A 19,603-nucleotide genomic window follows, 5' to 3' on the forward strand; every position below is an offset into this window, starting at 1 on the left:
GTGTTTCTTATTTCTTATTCTTATGTCCCCTAAAATGTCTCACCTTCACTGTATTGACTTGTATCCGTGCAAAGTTTGGTTCTTCAAACGGAACGCTATGGCTCCATGGCATACTTGCACTACTCTTTCATCAGTCAACCTAGTATGCGAGCAGCGGTGGTGGCAGGGCGGAGACCACGCAAATGTTTTCTTTAAATTTTATGTGGGAAAATGTCAGATAAAATATTATTATATAATGCCTTACGGAAAAAAAATCTTCAGAACGATGCATATATGACCACATACACATCAATACAAATAGATATGTGATGTCTATAATGGTCCAATGTTTGTCAATAATATCAGCCATCGCTCTTGCTCTACACAAACATCAGTCCCATAAACTATCGGCAAATAATAGAAGTTTAAAATTGTTATATATTAATCAGATAGTGAAATTATAGCTGATGAATTATCGGCGGATGACATGAAGTCATTTGCAAATTACCATAGTGTATATAATATACTGCCATGTCTGATTTGACAAGTTATGTCAATGTACGTGAATAGAATTATCTCAAATTGAATTTTTTTCAATACAAAAATGTGAAATTATCAGTTATCGTTTCTGTATCCGCTAGTATAAGCAAGTAGTTATCTTTTATCAGAATCGGTTGAACACACAGCGTATCCTGCGTCCCTGTCCCACACTCGACTCTCCTACTGTAACTCATGCGTGTCAATCTTGTAATTTCGGGTCATTGTGGTTCACTACTTAAAGTAGCGACCAGTCATCTTTAATCCCAAATTAATCAGTTAATCCTGGTCCAGCGTCAGGCTGTTGTTCGCACTATGTCAGGCTGCCGTCTGCACCTCTCCTCTTGACCCTCGCCACTTCCTTCCCCTGTGCCCCCCCCCTCCTCCTTCCCTCTTATTGTGTCTGAACCCTTCATCAGTGTTGTGGAACTCAACTGGCCTTTCTAAGAAATTCAGGGGCATCCTGCCTTGAGGCAGAGAATGGCATCCAGTTATATCAGCTCAAATGTTGGAAGCATGAATTTAATTTCACACACTGCAAAGCAATGGATAAGCTAATGTGCTGGAGCTGAATATGCTGTATTCAGTTTATAAATAACACATTTAGCAGCCTTGAAGCCAATTGGGTGGATGTTGTTAAGATGTCTCAATAATTTTATTTCTACTCTCTAGTCTTCTAGTTTTCTGAGCTGATTGGTATGAGACATCAGTGTAAGTGTCCTACCTCTGCTGCGAATATGTGTGTGAGGGCGGGTGGGCGGGTGGGTGGCTGTGCGTGACTAGAGCAGGACAAAGCTGGCTGCCTTGAGGGGGAATAAGGGGGACCGTCCATACCCCCGATGCACGCAGCGATATGAATCTTAACGGTTGTGACGGAGAAAGATGGAGAGGGAGAGAGAAGCATGGATCGGCTGTGAGGCAGGGAGAGGGGGGCCAGTTTAGACTCCTGGGATTCCAAAGCAGTGACCGTGAAAGTGCTTAGATAAACAGAGAGAAAGACGGGGAGGGGAGGGCGAAGTGGGTGAAATGGTGGTGGAAGAAGCAATGGAGGGAAGAGACGACGAGAAGGTGTAGGCACGCTGACGGGAGGGAAATGAGACCTGCTGGAGACGGGGTGAGAGAAAGCAGATGGGAGTGAAACCAAGTATAGAAGTTTTTAAATAAGTTCACCAGAAGTCAGAGGGACCATCTTACTCTATTTACTCTGTAACTCTTATGCCTCTCCAATCTCTTTCTCTCCATCTTCTCCTTCACTCTCCTTCCCTCTGTTTAAATAATTCAGGCCTGTTGGCTGTATTAGGCCAGGTTTCCTTGACATGTCTTAACTGTGTGTGTGTGTGTGTGTGTGTGTGTGAGTGTGAGTGTGTGAAGGACGGCTCCATCCCTCCACTAACAACCAGCAAATAATCCGACACAGAGGGAAAGTGAGCGGGGGGATGCACACCTGGGATGAATAGACCAGGTTGCCTATCTAGCATTGACCTTCACATCATGGAGAGAGACAAAAACAGAGTGCGAGAATGGTAAAGAGAGTGTCTACGGCATCAGAAGTGTGACCCACTTAGTAAATGATGGATTCTCAAAGCCAACTCTGATTTATTGGCTGGGTGTATTTGCTTTGCGAGCGCCCTTTTCACTGTATTTTCACTGAGTAAATGTGTGTATGTGTGTGTTTTAAGGGGTGTTGTCCTCCTTAACCCACTTACACAGGTGGGTCTTGCTGAAAGACCTGAGACACAGATAAGTGTAGTTAAGTAGAGTTAATATAATAGATGAGGGTGCAGAGCGTATACTGCTAAGACCAGAGGGACTCTGTGAGGAAGGCATAAAAACATAGAGTAACTTTTTAAAGAAATCAGACAAACTTGTAGTGTTCATATTAAATAAAAGCTGTTTATGTGGCGTCTCATGGAAACGGCACTTTACTGATGTACCATAATTACAAACACTACAGAGATGGTTCGTATTTGGTTGAATGCCAATTAGCAGCATTTGTTGTGTATAAAGGAAGTCTGGCAATCCGCACTTCATTAGGAGATTGTAAAGCAACTGACAGCTGCAAAGTGGTCAAATCATCTTGTAACATTATAAAGAAAACAACACTTTTTATGATTTTAATGGGAAACAAAAACTCAGTATTCTGAACAACATACAGAAGTAGACAAAGACAGATGAGCTGCACTGGAAAGAAGAGCAGAGATGACAAGTTAAAACTAACCAACTTAGAGTTGCAGTTAATGATAACCAGCTGTGTGTGTGTGTGTGTGTGTGTGCGTGTGTGTGTGCGTGTGCGTGTGTGTGTGTGTCACTGTCATGGAGACACCTACTGTCGTACGACCTACCGCAGAAGAGGTTTTTAGTTCTTTGCCAGGTATCTCTTCAGATGTGTAGTAATCAAAATGAAGGCTAAATCAATAGTTTGGTGGATAAAATGTCAGATAAGAGTGAACATTTTTGATTTGGGGGTGAACTGTCCCTTTAAATCCTAAATTGATTTAATTAACAGTACAGTTTTAGGCAGGTGTGAAAAATGCTATAAAATAAGAATGCTTTAAAAAAAATAGAAATGTTAATAGTTTTTTTTAACAATCTTTTTAACAAAAAGTAATTGAACAGTAGAAAAATCTAAATCAAATCAATATTTGGTGTGATCACCCTTTGCCTTCATACCAGCATCAATTCTTCTCGGTTAACTTTCTCACCTGCCTAAGACTTTTCCACACTACTGTAAAATGATATAAAACAGAGAAAAGCTGCAAATCACATTTCAGAAGCTGTAACTAGAGTTTTTTCCCGTTGACAGAAGACAATTGTCTCAGCTTTAAAACAATAGATACAGTATGTGATTGAGTGTACATCCAGTTGACAAACAAACAAGATTTTTCATATTAAAATCTTAACATATATTTTTTAGAATCATTAGAAAAAGATGTTTCCCCCTCAGCCACACACCACCTGGCCAACTGGCACTAGCCCAACATGGACGACCTTTGTGTAAGTGTCATTTACGTCAAAGTTAACATTAATTAGTCAACAGCCTTTATTTAGATGCACTTATCTGCTCTGACACTGTGTACAAAGCTGAAGGGCCCAAACAGCAGAGTTGGTACATAAACATGAGACAAATGATGTTGACACAGTAGATCAGCCCAGCTGCCACTTTGTAGCAATACACTTTGATAGATTTCATAAGTAGTTTGAAACATGGGCCTTTGTGTCCACCCATCATCTCCGTTACTGTCTTCCTCTCCCCTCCGTCCGTCCTGTCGGTGTCTGAACTATATTCAGGTTTATGTATCAGAGCCTGGCACCTGTACAGATCAGCCCTGTATTTACACTGCAGCTCCATTTAGACTGCAGAAACATGGAGAGCACTCATTACTCTGAGGTTTAGGCTGTCCGACAGAGGAGTGCAGGAAAAAAGACGGATGGAGCGAACGATGGATGGGTGGGGCTTTGGCTTGGCACCAATCCCAGCTCCGGATTGGTTGTTGTCCTGGCAACGGCACGTCTGACCTTATTTACCCTCTCGCACACCCCTCGCCGTACGTGCACTTCGCTCTCGCCCATGCGCATTTCTTTTGCCGCACACTTTCCCCGTCACTCTTCTCTGCGTGAGAGCTGAAACTCTTCTTCTCGTGCCCTTTCTCTTCCCCCCTCACACTCTTCTTACAAGTGTGGCCACCTCCACACAGAGCAGGTGAGAGAGTCAAGTCAGAACACTTACAGCTGCCACCGTGCTGGTGGGCATTGTAAGGCAACATTTGCAGTGTTTTTTGGTCGAATGGCGAAAAGAAAAAAACAAGACTGCACTCTTGTCCATTTCTATTGTGGACAGTAATTTCATACCTCCCAGAAAAGTGGCTGGAAAGCTTATTTTGGGATCAGACTAGACCACACATGGAGAGCGATGCCTATGCATGACAGAGCTCTGCCACAAAGGGGGATGATGGTTTCTGCAGACCTGCAGCCGTATCAAAATGGTTCCGATGGATTGGTTTCCATACTGATGGGTCCTGTGGGCCTGAATCATGCAATTTTCCTCAGCTCTGACGGCCGTAGCTATACATCCTGTTGTGCTGCTGAGTCCCACAGAATGGACACACATACACACACAGAGGAGGACCTATGCCATAACAGGCAGAAAATAGGGTCTGTCTTTAACCTGAGGCTGAGAATCCCTCAGGGCCTGAAGCAGCAGGTGTGTGTGTGGTTGTGGGCCTGCTGATCCACACAGTTTGAATGCCCGGTGCCTCCTGGTCATTTAATGGAGCCTGCAGGGCAAAAAAGGTGCAACCAATCACTTCATCGAGGATATACACGGCCATAGTTGCTAGAGCTTATGCACAAAATTCATATCGATATAGCATGCTTTGCACTGTGTGTGTGCCGTTATCCTTCAACCTTTAGGGCATTAGGTTTGTCTGATGGCACAGGGCTTCCCCAAGGAAATTGATAAGCAGAGGTCATAAGCCACCAAGATTTTAATGCATATTAATACAATGTGTGTGTGTGTGTGCTCAGAAACCACATACTGATGTGGATGAAGACGATAAAGGGGAAAAAGGAGCAGGGAAGTTCACATACCGTCCACATTCAGAGATTAGGAGTCATAGCAAAGAAAACAAAATATCTGGTGCAGTGGGGAGATATACTTCCTGCTGACCTTGAAGGAAACACACACACACACACACACACACACACACACACACACACACACACACACTAGTGTAGGCATACCAAACAGGAAATAGTAGATAAGAGCAACAGCTTGTTCCCCTTAAGTCCCTCTTTCCTCTCCGTGAGGTGTGGTTGATCAGTGTTTTTGGCTGCAGTTTGATGACACTGACAGTATAAAAAGGCGGGGCCTGCAGGGTGTTGAGGCTTGGAGGGGGGGTGGGGGGGTAAAGGGATTTTTTTTTGGCCAGCTGGGCAGGCGGGGAGGTGGGGGGGCCCCAGATGGTCAGAGGTAGGGGGTGAAGTCCTTGTTTGTGCGCGTTGAGGGGAGTAAGTACCAGGTTAGACACAACATTGGTGTTTAGGCTCTGGACACAGCATGGCTTTGTGTGGGAGCAGAGGGGGGTGCAGATCGTACAGGGGAGGAGGGGGGCGGTTGTCCTGATTCTACTCTGTTTTACATCCGCAAAGAGATTCAGGCAGGAGAGAGGAAATGGGGAACAAAAAGGTTTGAGCCAAGCAAATTCTTGGAAATGGTGCAGCTCTCTTTTCCTCATCCTCTGACTCATGGGCGAAACACTACAGGTGTATGATTCCTCTGAAGATAGGGTAGCCTGTGGAGCAGGAGGTCACTGAAGCTTTGGAGACCTGAACAAAGAATGTTCTCTCTTTAGTTCTGCCTTGTTCCCTCATTTCTCCTGCGCTGTCTTTGGGCTCTTTTTTCCACAAACTTCTCTCATACTTTCCGTCAATTATTCCCCACAGTACAGCACTGTTTTTCCCATGAAAGGCTTCCAAAGTCTGGTCTTATTCACCTGCATCAAAATGTATCGGTGTTAGGATATGTTCTTTTTCTTCAGTCCCTCTCTGTAGTCAGACCTGGGTTGAGAAATGTTTGCACATAATTCTTTGTAGTTAAGTTCCTGAATGTCACCAGAAAGTGGCACAGCAGAAAATATTAGTATGTCTCCACAAAAAGGTGAGGCTGAAAGGTTGAGTGAGCGGGGCTGATTGGCAAGTAATCTCTATAAAGAGATATCTGCATATGAATGCAGAATCTGCTGGTATCAGGACACGATTTTAGTTTCGGAAACGTTCTGCTTTGCCTTTGTAGTCTGATTAGTATTGACCGATTAAGTTTGAGTGGGCTATGGTTGAATGCATGAGAACAGTCGAACCCATCAGCTATCATCTGATGATAATTTAGTTCCATTAATTTAGCTGCTTTCATTTGCCGATATATGTTTAAAGACAATAGCCGTAATGTTGTGTGGACCTGAAACAAGTTGCTTACGGGACTGTACACAATAACAAGCGCACAGAAAGTCTTGTTCCAGATATCTGTTAGTAATAGCAATAGCTAATATGTCTCTGGTTTCCTTCCCCTTAACCCATTGAAGCCTGGAAAGCGGATACGTCGTTTTGTAGTATTTGTATATGCTCTCAAATACTTTTTGAATTTCATTTCTATCTGCTACAGAGGCTGAAAAATCTATTATTTAGTAGAAGCGTTCACACTTCTGTTGAATTTCCAGAAAAACTTCAGGTTTTAGGGGCTTATTTTAAATTCGCCCAGAGGTTTTACAGGCGTTTCAGGCGTCAATGGGTTAAAGGTTAACCCTGGTGAGACAGTTTGCAGTTAGTCAGCAATGCAAATTGAATGTAAGTTGAACTCCACGCTTTGCATAGGACTTTGAATGTCCACTGAGTGGAACAGTGTACGGAATTTTACTGCTATTTCACCAGATCGGACCATCAAAATCAGAAACCGACTCAACTCGAGCAGCAATTCCATTTAAAGATTTGACATCAAAATTCTAGTGTGACATTAAGATGACTAGTTGGATTAACCAAACACATCTGTGACAAAGCAGAATACTAAGACATTCAGTATGTCAAAGTTGACGTTGTTTCATTCATTGAGATTAATGACTCATCTGAGATCTACTCATCTGTCATCACTTGGTAAACCCCACCCATCTGGTTCACCAAAACCACACAGAATCATCCTTCTAGAGAGCAGCAAAGATTTTCTCATTTAACCAGAAGTGTTACTACAACAGGCACTATAAAGGCTGTTAAGCTGTGTCATGCTATGCCCAGCCAAGGCACAGTGACCACATCGTGCTGTGCCCAGTCAGCGTAGTGACCAGAGTTAGCGATAACCCCGCTGTGATTGACCACAGAAAAACTGAGGCTCCACCAAGCCTCTCGGCCTCCCGCCGGCACTAACAGGAACCAACAGACTTTTACTGTGAGCCTGTATTCGTCCCATCACGAGCTTGAAAGTGTTCATTATAAACTACAGAATACATCTTAGGGGATGCATAGTTCAGTGTAAGCATTTTCATTGTAGCAGAATATTTGTAGCCCCCATGTTTGTGTGCAATACATGCATTGAGTGCCCGAGTGAATTCAGTATGCACAGTACGCAGCTGCAGTGCGTGATCAAGTATCTGCTCTGTATTCCTGAAGCCGTGTTGTGGGATTGTTGCTCCTTTAATTATTCTCTCATATTAAAGGATCAAAGGTCTCTGCCACAGTCAAGCCCCTGCATTTCATTATAACTGCACACACACGCACACACACACACGCACACACACACTCATACACACAAGTGTGTATGCTTCCACACATTAACATGGACACACATGAGGAGGACATTGGTTATGTTCAATTTTTGAATTTTGAATGTGATTTCCTGCAATTATAAAAAAGGATTAAATGTTAGCCTTTTCAAGTTCTCCACTGAAGATCTCAGCGTGTTGCTTTTGATTCGGCTCCTCGGTGAGAGTTTTCTTTATCAACCAAGAGCTTGCACCAGTCCTCAGAAGGGTGTCACCGATCACCCTCTGGCGTGAGGGATGGAGCATGTTTTATTCTCCTGAAGTACTTTCATGTCGATGTGCGCGTGTGTATGCCTTCCATGTGTGAACATGTGTGTGTGCATCTCCCACATGTGCTAAAATGCACAGGAGTGTGTGTGTGTGTGTGTGTGTGTGTGTGTGTGTGTGTGGCATCTCCCCTCTGCTCCAGCTCTGGGCCGAACCAATCCTCTCCTCCGTTTCTAGAGGACTCTCCTGCTGATTGGCTGCTGCGGCGCTCTGTTCTTTTACACCCACAGCCCTTCGGTGCTCCCATGATGCCCCTGCGCTGTCACCGCTCCACTCTGCTGCATGGTGGCTGGCAGGAAGGGGAGGATGCTGAGTGTAATTAGGGCGTACCCAAGCCTACCAGGGCAAGAGAGAGGGAACAGGGGAGGAAGGTAGGGAGGATAGAAAGAGGGCTGACAGTTTGACATCAGTAGAGCACACCGGCTCTGTAATTGCTGGCGTGCATATGGCGCAGGCCGAAGTTGGAGGCTTGTGGGAGGAAGGGGGGGGGGGGGGGGTAATGTAGGATAGAGAGGAGTCAGAAATAGGAGGGAGAGCAGGGGGAGATGCAGCCTCTGAAGCAATAGTTGTGGGAGAAGTGCATGTCATCCAAGGTGGGGAAAGAAGAGGGAGGAGATCGAGGTGAGGAGGAATGCAGATCAAGGAAGGAGGGGGTTGGTGAGGAGGAAACAGGACCTGAGCAGTGTAGAAGAAGTTGAGGTGAATGACATGTATAGCAGGGGGTGCAGCATGTTGACACAGCACACGTCTATTATTACATACACATTGCACACGTACGCGCGCGCGCACATACACACGCACACACACACACTTTCACAGCTGGTGTGCCTAAGTAAACATTTCTCCGTCTATGAGAAGCACCACAGGTAGTACAAAGAGTAAACAGGCTGCTGTGTGTGTGTGTGTGTGTGTGTGTGTGCGTGTGCGTGTACGTGTGTGTGTGTCTTACACTTACAAGCTTATGTGCTTTTGTGTTCCCTCTACCAGACAATCAAGTTCCTTTTGTTCGGCTGTAATTAGCACACGCAGGTAATAGAGCTATCGGGGACGTGGCCACACACACACATTCACAGAGGGGGTATTGATCAGGAGAGTGTGTGTGTGTGTGTGCTGAGCGAGGGATCCAGATCGATAGCGTCCTGTCGCCTTGATAGATCGCCAATTCTGCGTGCTGGCTATTGAGCAGGAAGCAGCTTTTGGTGAGACCTGCCTCCAGGGTCTCACCTGTATCCACACGACACACACACACACACACACACACACACACACACACACACACACACACACACACTTTGTGTTCCATTATCTCAATCAGAAATGCACCACTGCGTCTAAAATCAAGCTCAAAGTTAACAGGCAGCGTGGATTTTTATTTTAAGGTTTTTGAGTTGTGTCATACGGCCGCTTTCTCTCTGATAGTCTCTTGTCGTTTCTCCTCTCACTGCTTCATCTATCATTGACACCATCTGTAGATTCATCATGTCATGTCTATCACTGGATACCAAACTCAGATACTATTAGGTCCGATAATAAAATTTTAAAAAGCCTTGTCTTTCAACAGCAATTGTCAATAACTAAGGAGTAGATCGCATCAGCATCAGTGAGCCAATAAGCATTCAGCATGCTTGTACCACGATCTGGTGATTGGCTGTCAAATGTTACACGTAATAGAGACGCGCAGAAATGCAGAAACGAGGCTTACGTGTGTGTGTGTGTGTGTGTGTGTGTGTGTATTTTGAGAGGATTGACTACATCTCGTGTGACAAAGAGCTGATTGAGCTGATGAATTTTATAAAATTTTGGGGGAAAAGTATTATTCAGGAACCGGTATTAAAGAAAAAACAAATTAGAGTAAGACCCAGTCCTAGGCATGTCTCAGCTTCGTCTCCTCCTTCTCCTCTGCACTCATTCTTCCTCTCATTTAATTCTTTTGGTCTCTTCTCTGTCTGCCTACTTAACTTAAGTCTACTCCGCCATCCTCCCCTCCCCATTCCACCCTCTTTTTCCCTCCCATGTTCCCCTTCACTGGCTCCCAGCACTCCCTTCCTCTCTCCTCCGCTCTGTCACCCCTCTATAAAGACTCCCACTGATGGACCTGAACCTTCTGCCCAAGCCACATTCTGCCCCTCATTCTTTTTCTCCTGCGCTCCATGCGAAGAGGAGCCCAATTAAAGTCCGTCTCGTCTCATTCTTCCACTCTGTTGTTCTCCTCTCTGTATGTCTGCACTCAGACTCTCTGGGGTCGCTAATTAAAACACTTTACTTTCTTTTCTCTTTATTCCACTTCTTTTTCTCCACCTGTTCATCCAACTTTCCTCTTCTTAAGCTTTTTTATTCATTTTCTGTTCCATCTCTCTGCTCTAACCTGTCTCAACAGCTCTCTTTTCATCAGTCTCCACCTGTCTTCCTCTGGGCCTCGCCTCATGTCACTCCATCAGTCACATTCCTTCCCTCCATTTGTCACACATTTCTCCCCTCATCTGCTGTCTCCTGCTTTGTCTTTGCACGCTGTAATGATTCATACCAATGATTTCTTCTTGTTAAATTCACCTCTCATACTTTGTCCTACATCCACTTCCCTCAATCTTTCTCACATCTTCTCTTCCTCCATATTAGTTTGTACACGGGTAACTCTTTATACTGGAGCTGACAGGAAGTCAGAATCTGCAGTCTAAAGGAGCATGCATTATGCAGCTCTTCTGTTCTAATGATGCTGTCTTGTCCAGAGTTGTTGTTATGCCTAAGGCCAGTCAACCTTGACTGAAGACGTGGTTGTGCATGCGCATGCACGTCTGCATAAGTTTGCACACGCCTGTGTACATCTGTGCTGTTCTATGAGAGAGTGGAAAGCAGAGGGAGTCGAGTTTATTTTACACTCAGCTCCCCTCAATGCTCTTAATTACCATATGAGGGATTGTTGTTCTGTCGCTCAGCTCTGCTTCCTCGCTGGCCTCCAAGTGAATCGCACCATTGCGATATATCAGTTGTAAAAGATTCTTTAAGACCCGCACAACTTTGCTTGATCACCCTGTGTAATCGTTATGTGTAATATTGATGAACTATCCATCTGCTGTAACTATCTACATTCCTCCAGGCACAAAGGAATTATGGAATACCTGTCATCTGTCTTCTTTCTCTCTCCATCTGTGTTTAATCGCCGCCTCTCTTTCCCCTTCAGTCATCTGTGTAATCGTTACGTGAAATATTAATGCGGTTGTCGTTCTTTCTTCCAGGTTGACGGCAGGAGATCTGTCCATCCAGGTGGACCAGAATGACTACCTGGATATTTACTGCCCGCACTACCCCAACAAGGGCAGCCAGGGCCCCGGGCAGCCAGAGACGCTGGCCCTCTACCTGGTGGGAGAGGGCTCTTTCCAAGGCTGCGTGGAGACCAGAGGGGCCATCAAGAGGTGGGAGTGTAACACGCCCTTCGCTCCGTTTGGACCGGTGCGCTTCTCTGAGAAGATCCAAAGGTTTACCCCCTTCTCGCTGGGGTTTGAATTCCTGCCAGGGAAACACTACTACTACAGCTGTGAGTACAGGATGTGTGTGTGAACTGTGTGTGTAAGGGGGCGGAGGGCTGTCATTTAGCCAGGGAGTTCAGATTTTTAAGTAGGTCACAAGTAAGGCTGGGTATCATTTGAAATGGTACGGTACGGGTACCAAGTTTTCATGCAGATTAATTTAACAAAATATTCATCAACTATTGAATGAGTTAGTTTTATCATTTTTTAAACAAGCAGCTATGCAAAATCTTTATACAGTTTGAAGATTTTTAGTACACTGTGAGCCCTACATACTTGCATTGTGCATTTATTTATTCATGGTAGTGTTGTCTTAAATCACACACGGCCGTTATGCGTTCATGAAAAGATTGGTAGATCAGCTGATTATAGTCAGCTGATGACATTACAGTGTATACTTCCTGTGCCAATGCTTTATCTTTTCACCAAGTTTCATAAAAATCAGGTTTTTCCATAATCCTGCTGACAGACTAAACTAACGGAAAAGACAGCATCCTTAGCAGAGATAAAAAGCTCTGAAAACTGTTTCTATCTTTAGTTAACCCTTACCCTTGGGGTTAAACACTAAAGACTCAGATGATAAGACTTGTTATTGATTTAAATTCCCTATCAGTTAATATTTGCCAGTTAATTTCCTGTCATTTCTATAATAAAAAAAAGCAGTGAGATTCAACACATGGCTTAAAGGTATGTGTTTTTAATATGCAAAGTGTATTATCACTTACTCTCTTTCTCTTCTAGTGAAGCAATGAATATTAGCTTCAGGCACCACACACTGGAAGCCAAGTAAAACAGCCCAGAAAGACACAATATATAAATATTTGATGTTTGAGTTCATCAGACTGTGCCTAGACACCTGTGTTGGGAGATGAGTGGTGGCCAGGCAGACCTACATTTTAAAGGGATGAAAAGGTTGAGAGCAACTTTAGCCAATGTGTTTTTATGAGGCACTTTATGGGTGTTGGGAAATTGCAGCTTACAGCTCCAATGTTTCCCATAAATTCATGCTGAATGGCATTAATTTGATGTTTTCTTAAAGCTGTAGGCTGTTACACAATTTCAGTGATGGTTTCTTCTTTCCCCATTACACTCCTTTTTTCCTGTGCTCCTCTCCTCTCCCCTCACTCATTTATTTCAGACCACTGGAGGGAGAAAAGGGAGGGAGAGACACAGAAGATGGCTTAGTGGCTGTAAAATCAGTTTTTTTCCCCCCTACTTTTTACAACTTCTGGTGTCAGTCCAACCAAGAGGGGGAGGACATGAAACAAGGCAGAGAATGAAAGAGTCAAGTGAATGCATGGTATGGAAGGGTGACAACAAAGAGACAGAAGGACCGCAAAGTGTAGGAGGAAGAAATGGAGATCAATACAGGACGACAGTGAGGAGGGGAAAATAAAGGCAGCCAGAGAGGCAGACGGAGGTAGAGAAGCGTGGAGGAGTGACAGAGAGAGAGAAAGAGCAAAAGATGGACACAGTCTGACAGTACAGGAAGGGAGGGGGGGAGAAAGGGACGAGAGAGGCCGGATGAGAGGAATCCACACTGGAGAAAGAAAAGGGAGAGCAACAAAAGGGATGGATGAGACGAAGAGAAAGAAAGAATCTTTACATAAATTACTGTTGCGGTCCAAGGGACAATGGAGCATTGTGAGGGCATGAGAGAGCGCTTCCACTCACACACACTAACACACACATGTATATATGTACACGCACACACACTGGGCTATTGTGGTTGTTCAGGCCAGTTCAGAGAAAAGCAACAATGGGTGCCCCCCCCTCTGGTCGGGCCACATCGGGCTCAGAGCGATTGTGTGTGTTTTGTCCACATCAAAGATAAGGCGTAAAGTTGGTCCAAATGTCTGGCTCTGGGGTCTGCAGGCTGAATGGGCCCGCAGCACTGGAGACAGTATAATGGCATTAGCCTGGGAGAACACTACAATAGTATTAGAAACACTAATGGCATTAGTTGGCTCAGTCTGAGCTGGGCTCAGCTCCTCTCTACGGGTCCCAAAGACTATGACACTGACAGCCCACTGTCTCTGGGTCTCTGCCTGACCTGCTGACCAACGCCCGCTGCTTCTCTGTGTCTGGAGCCCCACAAACAGGAAACACCTTGACATCCTCTGATAGTCAGCTGAATGTTGAAGCAATTGAAGAATGCACTAGTAATTAGTCAAAGGTAGCCATTACATTGTCTAATCACATTCTTAAGATTCACAAAACACATCTTAAAGATCCCCCGAAGACGTAAAGACCATTTTGCAGCCACTGTCATCAAAAATATGCATGTTGCATGATGGCAGTGGAAGTGGTGTTGTCCACTTGTAGTGTAGTCCTGCAGCCAAGCAAGCCATAAACATTGACAAAAAACTGTTACCAGCATCAAAATGTTTCATTGTTGCATGTTGTCTGATTCAATATTCCAACAGACTTCAAGTTGTGAAGAATTTCAACAAGATCCCAGTTTTAGAGCAGCAGGTGTTTCGGTTCAAAAAGTGACTTGGTTATTTAATGACTTTCAGCTGAATGTGTCTGTGGTCACTCGTAGTACCTCAGGCAATAGTGGCATAGATAATAAACACAGACAAGTATGTATTTAAATACATAGTACAATTGAGGCTTTTATCAGCTTCTACATTTTGTTTTGAGTCCCCAGTTAAACATCCTCATTGTATCTGCACTGGAGGTTTTCAGTTTCCATATCACACTTGTGTAAGTCGGATGCTGGACTGCGATTGGCTGTCAGACTAGTTTTGATATCATAAAATCCTGCTCATATGTATCGTAAGCGAGATGAACATCAACAAACAAGTGTAGTAACAATAAGTAAACCACAGACTATATAAGAGAAGTGACGTAGCTTGTGGAAGTGACTAAACCTGCATTCTTTCTAGAGGCCAGCAGGGGGCGACTCCACTGGTCTGAAAAAAAAAAAGTCTAGGAGATTCACTTGATTTATTTTCCCAGTAAACATTTTCTTAATGAGTTTAGGGTCTCAATCACACGTTTCAAGTCTTCTTCAATAGAGCATGGTGTTCATCTTGTAAATTATGGTCCCATTTAGAGTAAAGAGAAAGATAAAGCTGGGTATTGTTTTGGGCATGGCCACCATTGTTACCTGTGAGCTAAGCTCATATTTGAATACGGGCAGACTTTAAGTTAATGTCAGAAATTCCATGGTCCAGAAAGAGCTAGTTAGTACTCTAAGAGTTGAGAGTTGTTCCTTCAGCTGGAATTAACATCTTTCGCTCATCTTGGGGCGGCTGTGGCTCAGTTGGTAGAGCAGGTCGTCTTCTGATTGGAAGATTGGTGGTTCGATCCCTGACCATGGTAGCCTACATGTCGAAGTATCCTTGAGCAAGATACTGAACCCCAAATTGCTCCCGATGCTGCGTTCATTGTGAATGAATTACCACCAGTGTGAATGAGCGTAGTGTGTAATGTAAAGCGCTTTGGATAAAGCCATCTTCCAACATCACTGAGGAGTGCTGACCTTAATCACGTGTTGAGGCATGTTCCTCAATATTTTCTTTTCGCTGGAAACTTCTGTGATGTTGCGAGTCACTGTGCAATTCACTGTGTCTGATATGACTTTCAGCATTGAAACTGCTTCTCACTTTGCTTGTGTTTCATTTATTTGCACCATTTTTCATTCTTAAATAACATTTTCTGTCCAGATGCAGAAGATGTTTAGTCTGTGTGAGCTGAGCTCTCTCAGCCACCATAGATATAGCCTCATAACACAACCCCACTGTTCTTCTGCGCTGAATCTTATCAGTTGAAATTACAGATACAAAGTGAGACAGACTGTTAGCGATCATACACTCAGCTTGTGTGGCGGGTCCCTGTTGAGTTAGCAGCTGTCTGTGAATAATTCAGATATAAAGCCCTTTAACTGCAGTTTCCAGACAGATTTGTTTTGTAAAAGCAATGCAAAACCGACAGGTAATGCAGCTGATGTTTGTTACATTTCCCATGTGAGCCGTGATCAGTATTGATATCGGAGCCGTTGCATTTCTTTATGGGCACAATCTCAATCGTGTATTTTATTGTTTTTATTTACTTGTGCAGATAAGTGTGAAGTATGTTCGTCTCCGGCGAAGATGGTGCGATCCTTTATATTGATACGGTAGAAAACAACCTCGCTGCTCTTTTCTTGTCATAAAAATTCTTCAAAAGTACCAAGAGACTTCACAAAGAACAGCAGTGATGGAAAGGTTTCATTCAGCGTATGCAAATGTCTCTTTTTATTTGACACGTTAGCATTTTGAATACTAAGCGTTTGTTGGGATAATAGGTAAGCAGCGTATTTAAATCTGTGTGTCTCTCTCGTTGTTCTTTCCAGCTCTACCGGCAGATGAAGGCCCTCCTCTGCCATGTATGAAGTTGCGTGTCACCGTGTGCTGTGAGACCAGTGAGTACACTCGTCTTTTCATCCGTTCCTCCTTTCATGCTCCTCCTTTGTACACCACGAGACTCCTCTCTCTGCCTCTCTCATCTCTACTACCAGGGCATGATGTTTAGACTGCTCCTCATCCTCACTACTTTTCCTCCTCCTCCTCCTCCTCCTCTTTCTGCTATCCACTTTTATCAAGGAAACTAAATTCTTCTTACCCTTCACAATCTTGTATTATCTTTAACCTTGTAAGATGAGAGTCTCCACTCCACGTTGGCTTTTAAACCTAATTGGATTGAGGGTTTTTCAAGCATTAGTTCCCTCTCTCCTCTCTCTCTTCTCCTCTCTCACCCCTCCCTCCATTCTCCCCCCTTATTTTTTTACCTCCTTGTCTCCCTCATTCTCCAGCTCTCCATCTCTCTGTCCCAGTGTGAAATTCCCAGAGTTGATCTAATCCAGAGCGCGCCTGGAGTAATGTTAGTCTTACAGTCCAGTGAGCTGCCCATTCCGGTTGGGAATGTTGCCCGGTCACTGTGGGAATCCCTGTACAGTGTGTGTGTGTGTGTGTGTGTGTGTGTCTGTCTGTGTGTGTGTGTGTGTGTGTGTGTGTGTGTGTCTGTGTGTCTGTGTGTGTGTGTGTGTGTGTGTGTGTGTGTGTCTGTGTGTGTGTGTGTGTGTGTGTGTGTGTGTGTGTGTGTGTGTGTGTGTGTGTGTATTTCCACGTGTATGACCATTTTTTCTGTGTCTGTGCACTTTATGTTTTTGTGCATGGGTCTGTGGGCCTTTGCGTGTGCTCTCTTGCCCTTTTTGTGTGTGTGTGTGTGTGTGTGTGTGTGTGTGTGTGCCTCATATGCGTGCCTGAGACGTCTGTCCCAGTTCCCATCCCAGTGCTATCTGCAGGGGGCTTGTCGTGCTGTCCCAGGCTGAACCAACACACACTTTTTTTTTTTTTTTTTTTCCAGTAAAGCTGGTCGCAAGGTTGTTTGTCTCTGCATGTGTGTGAGACCCATTCACTAAATTCCGACATGTCGTCTTAACAAATACCTCGTCGCCTTGATTCAATTTGTGTCACTTTTAGTGTCGAGGAGGAGAACAAAATAATAATCAAAAACCGGAATAAAAAGAGCCCCATCCGTCTCGAATGAATTCTTAAATGCCATCGCTGTTCCGGCGCGAGACGGGGACTAATTTGCTGCGTTATTACCAGAGTGAAGGCTGATGACTTTTTTTAATATGTTAATTATCCTGCTGTCATTAATTAAAAATACCACAGATAGTTGTTCAGTGGGAAAATGCTAATGTAGTCTTCTGACCTTCTGACAGTATTCCCCAATCAGCCTATCAGAGCCGGAAATAATCTAAATATTTGGCATCACCTGGATTACACATGCTGGGAGCCACACTTGACTTTCCTGTTAAAGCCCATTACTTTACATTAGAGAGACTCGGAGACACAAAGATGTGCATACTTCCATCTACTGTTCCCTTTTCTTATTCTTTTTTCTCTCCCTCTCATCCTGTTCCTTAACCAAAACTAATCCCGACTAAATGTCAGGATCTCCCTCTCCTTTTCTTGCACCCCTCCCTCCCCCCTCCACTCCAGCCTCCCGCTCTTTCTTTCTAGTCTTCTGTCATTCCTGAAGTGGCACTAATCCTCCCCTTCTCTCTGTCTCCTCAGCTCTCTCCTCCTTTCCTCATTTTTTATGATCTTTCGCTACTGGAGCAAAACTAATCTCGGCACCATCCATGGCAGTCTCTTACACTTCCTCCTCCCTCCCCCTTGACTCCGCCCCACCCACCCACCCTTCCTTATTCCTCCTCGCCCCCCCACCTCCTCCACCTTCCCTGTGTCTTCTTCTCTATCTCTTTGTATCTCCATATCTACAACACAGTTATTCACCGCCTCCCCGCTCCCCGTTTCTCCACTGCGCTCCATCTCTGTCGTGCGCACGCTGTGCGGCGAGTGCGTTGGGATGAGAATACATGAGGCCGGAGAGAGAAGAGGGGACGAGATGGATGAGAGAGGAGATGAAGGAGAGTTGGAGGCTCTCTCTCTCTCTCTCTCTCTCTCTCTCTCTCTCTCTCTCTCTCTCTCTCTCTCTCTCTCTCTCTCTCTCTCTCTTTGACTGTCCATTAGTGGCGGTTTACCACAGCTGTTGTTGTGTTGTTCCCTGTGGTAACACCTTACATACCCTCTGGTTCCTTCCTGCTCAGGTTCCCTTTTATCTGACAGGTAGCATGGCAGCAGGGCGCACCTTGCCTGTCTGTGTCTGTGTGTGTGTGTGTGTGTCTGTGTGTGTGGCCCTCGGTGATGGCAGTCCTTCAGCTACATCTTATCTTTAATCTAAACTTCAAACCGTGCACCTTTCTCTCCCTTCTCCTCTCCTCTCCTCAAACTTTTTTTTTCCTCCCAGAAAGTGATTAAACGGTATTTCCATGCAGGGATGCCCTGTTGTGGGTGTCTGAATTAATTATCAGCGAGCCAACACACACACACACACAAACACACTTACCTGCCTCACACTGGTCTGAAGGACAGAGTGATGACAGGGAACGGGTCCGTCAGGTACGCTGTCATTGCTCCAAGGTCAGCTACCACTCGCCGGTCCCTCAGTCTCCTCTCCAGTGTGTGAACGTGTGTGTTTATCGCCTTAATTTAACCCAAGAACACAACAAACAGTGCAGGACACACTCAGTGACGCAGGAAGCTCCTAATGACATTGTGTGTGTGTGTGTGTGTATATGTGTATGTGTGTGTGTGTGCGTGTGTGTGTGTGTGTGTCTGATGTTTCCCCATCCTGGTTGTTGCTTGCAGCACTGTAAACCATGTTTTCTCGGCACAGTGATATGTGTGATGATGTTTATTTGAACGCTGTCATGAATCGCAGCAGCAGCAGAGAGAGTGCTCTGCTGAAAGGTGCTTGAGCCTGTGTTGCATCAGAAAACAAGGCTCTGAATCGGCATCAGCAGACATGGTGTCATGTGAAATCTCCGGCGCCCTGCAGCCCTCTATTGCATCTTTCACCGGCTCACTTCGCCTCTCACTCCATACCTACCTCTTTCTTTTTTTCTTGCTTTTTTTTTTCTTTTTTTGCTGCAACTTCTCCCTAAAACTCCTCCCGTCGTGTTTGTCTTCTCCTTGTCGCTCTGCCTCTCCGCCTTTCTCTTTTCCCGCCGTCCCACTGTGAGAAACCATTAAAGACCAACTTCCCTCTCTCTCTAATTGATTCCCGTTCTCTCTCCGTCTCTCTCCCCTCTTTTCTGTCGTTCTCCCGCTGTGAGCAGTCCATTGCATTCATTTCAGTTTGCAGAGCTTCACCATTTTCCCCACTTTCTTTCTCTTTTTTTCCTGCTATTTTTTTTTTTTTTTTAGAATTTTTTTACCTCACTGCCCTCCTTTACCCCCTCCACTCTCTCCCAAATACCTTTGTACCCTCTGAACTCGATACACACACGCACACGCACACACACACACAGCGATTGTCCAGCCGAGCTCTCTCAGATCCCGAACTCGACTCTCAAAAATTGACTTTAACAGCTTTCGTCGATTGGCGTTTTTCGCTCGCCGTTTTTTCGCCTTTTCGTATTTTTTGCTCGAC

At 44.7% G+C, this 19,603-nt stretch overlaps 1 protein-coding gene across 2 annotated transcripts in view; it reads left to right on the forward strand.

Moving 5' to 3' along the window:
- The window catches only part of si:dkey-246i14.3 (ephrin A4), a 35,897-nt gene that overhangs the window by 10,596 nt on the left and 5,698 nt on the right, over window positions 1-19,603 (forward strand). For both annotated transcript variants that reach the window (XM_059338334.1, XM_059338333.1), the window contains exons 2-3: window positions 11,321-11,619; window positions 15,954-16,022. In XM_059338334.1, the coding sequence (XP_059194317.1) occupies window positions 11,321-11,619; window positions 15,954-16,022 (368 nt within the window). The remainder of the gene's footprint in view (window positions 1-11,320; window positions 11,620-15,953; window positions 16,023-19,603) is intronic.

Source organism: Centropristis striata, chromosome 8 (assembly GCF_030273125.1).
Source record: "Centropristis striata isolate RG_2023a ecotype Rhode Island chromosome 8, C.striata_1.0, whole genome shotgun sequence".
NCBI lineage: Eukaryota > Metazoa > Chordata > Actinopteri > Perciformes > Serranidae > Centropristis > Centropristis striata.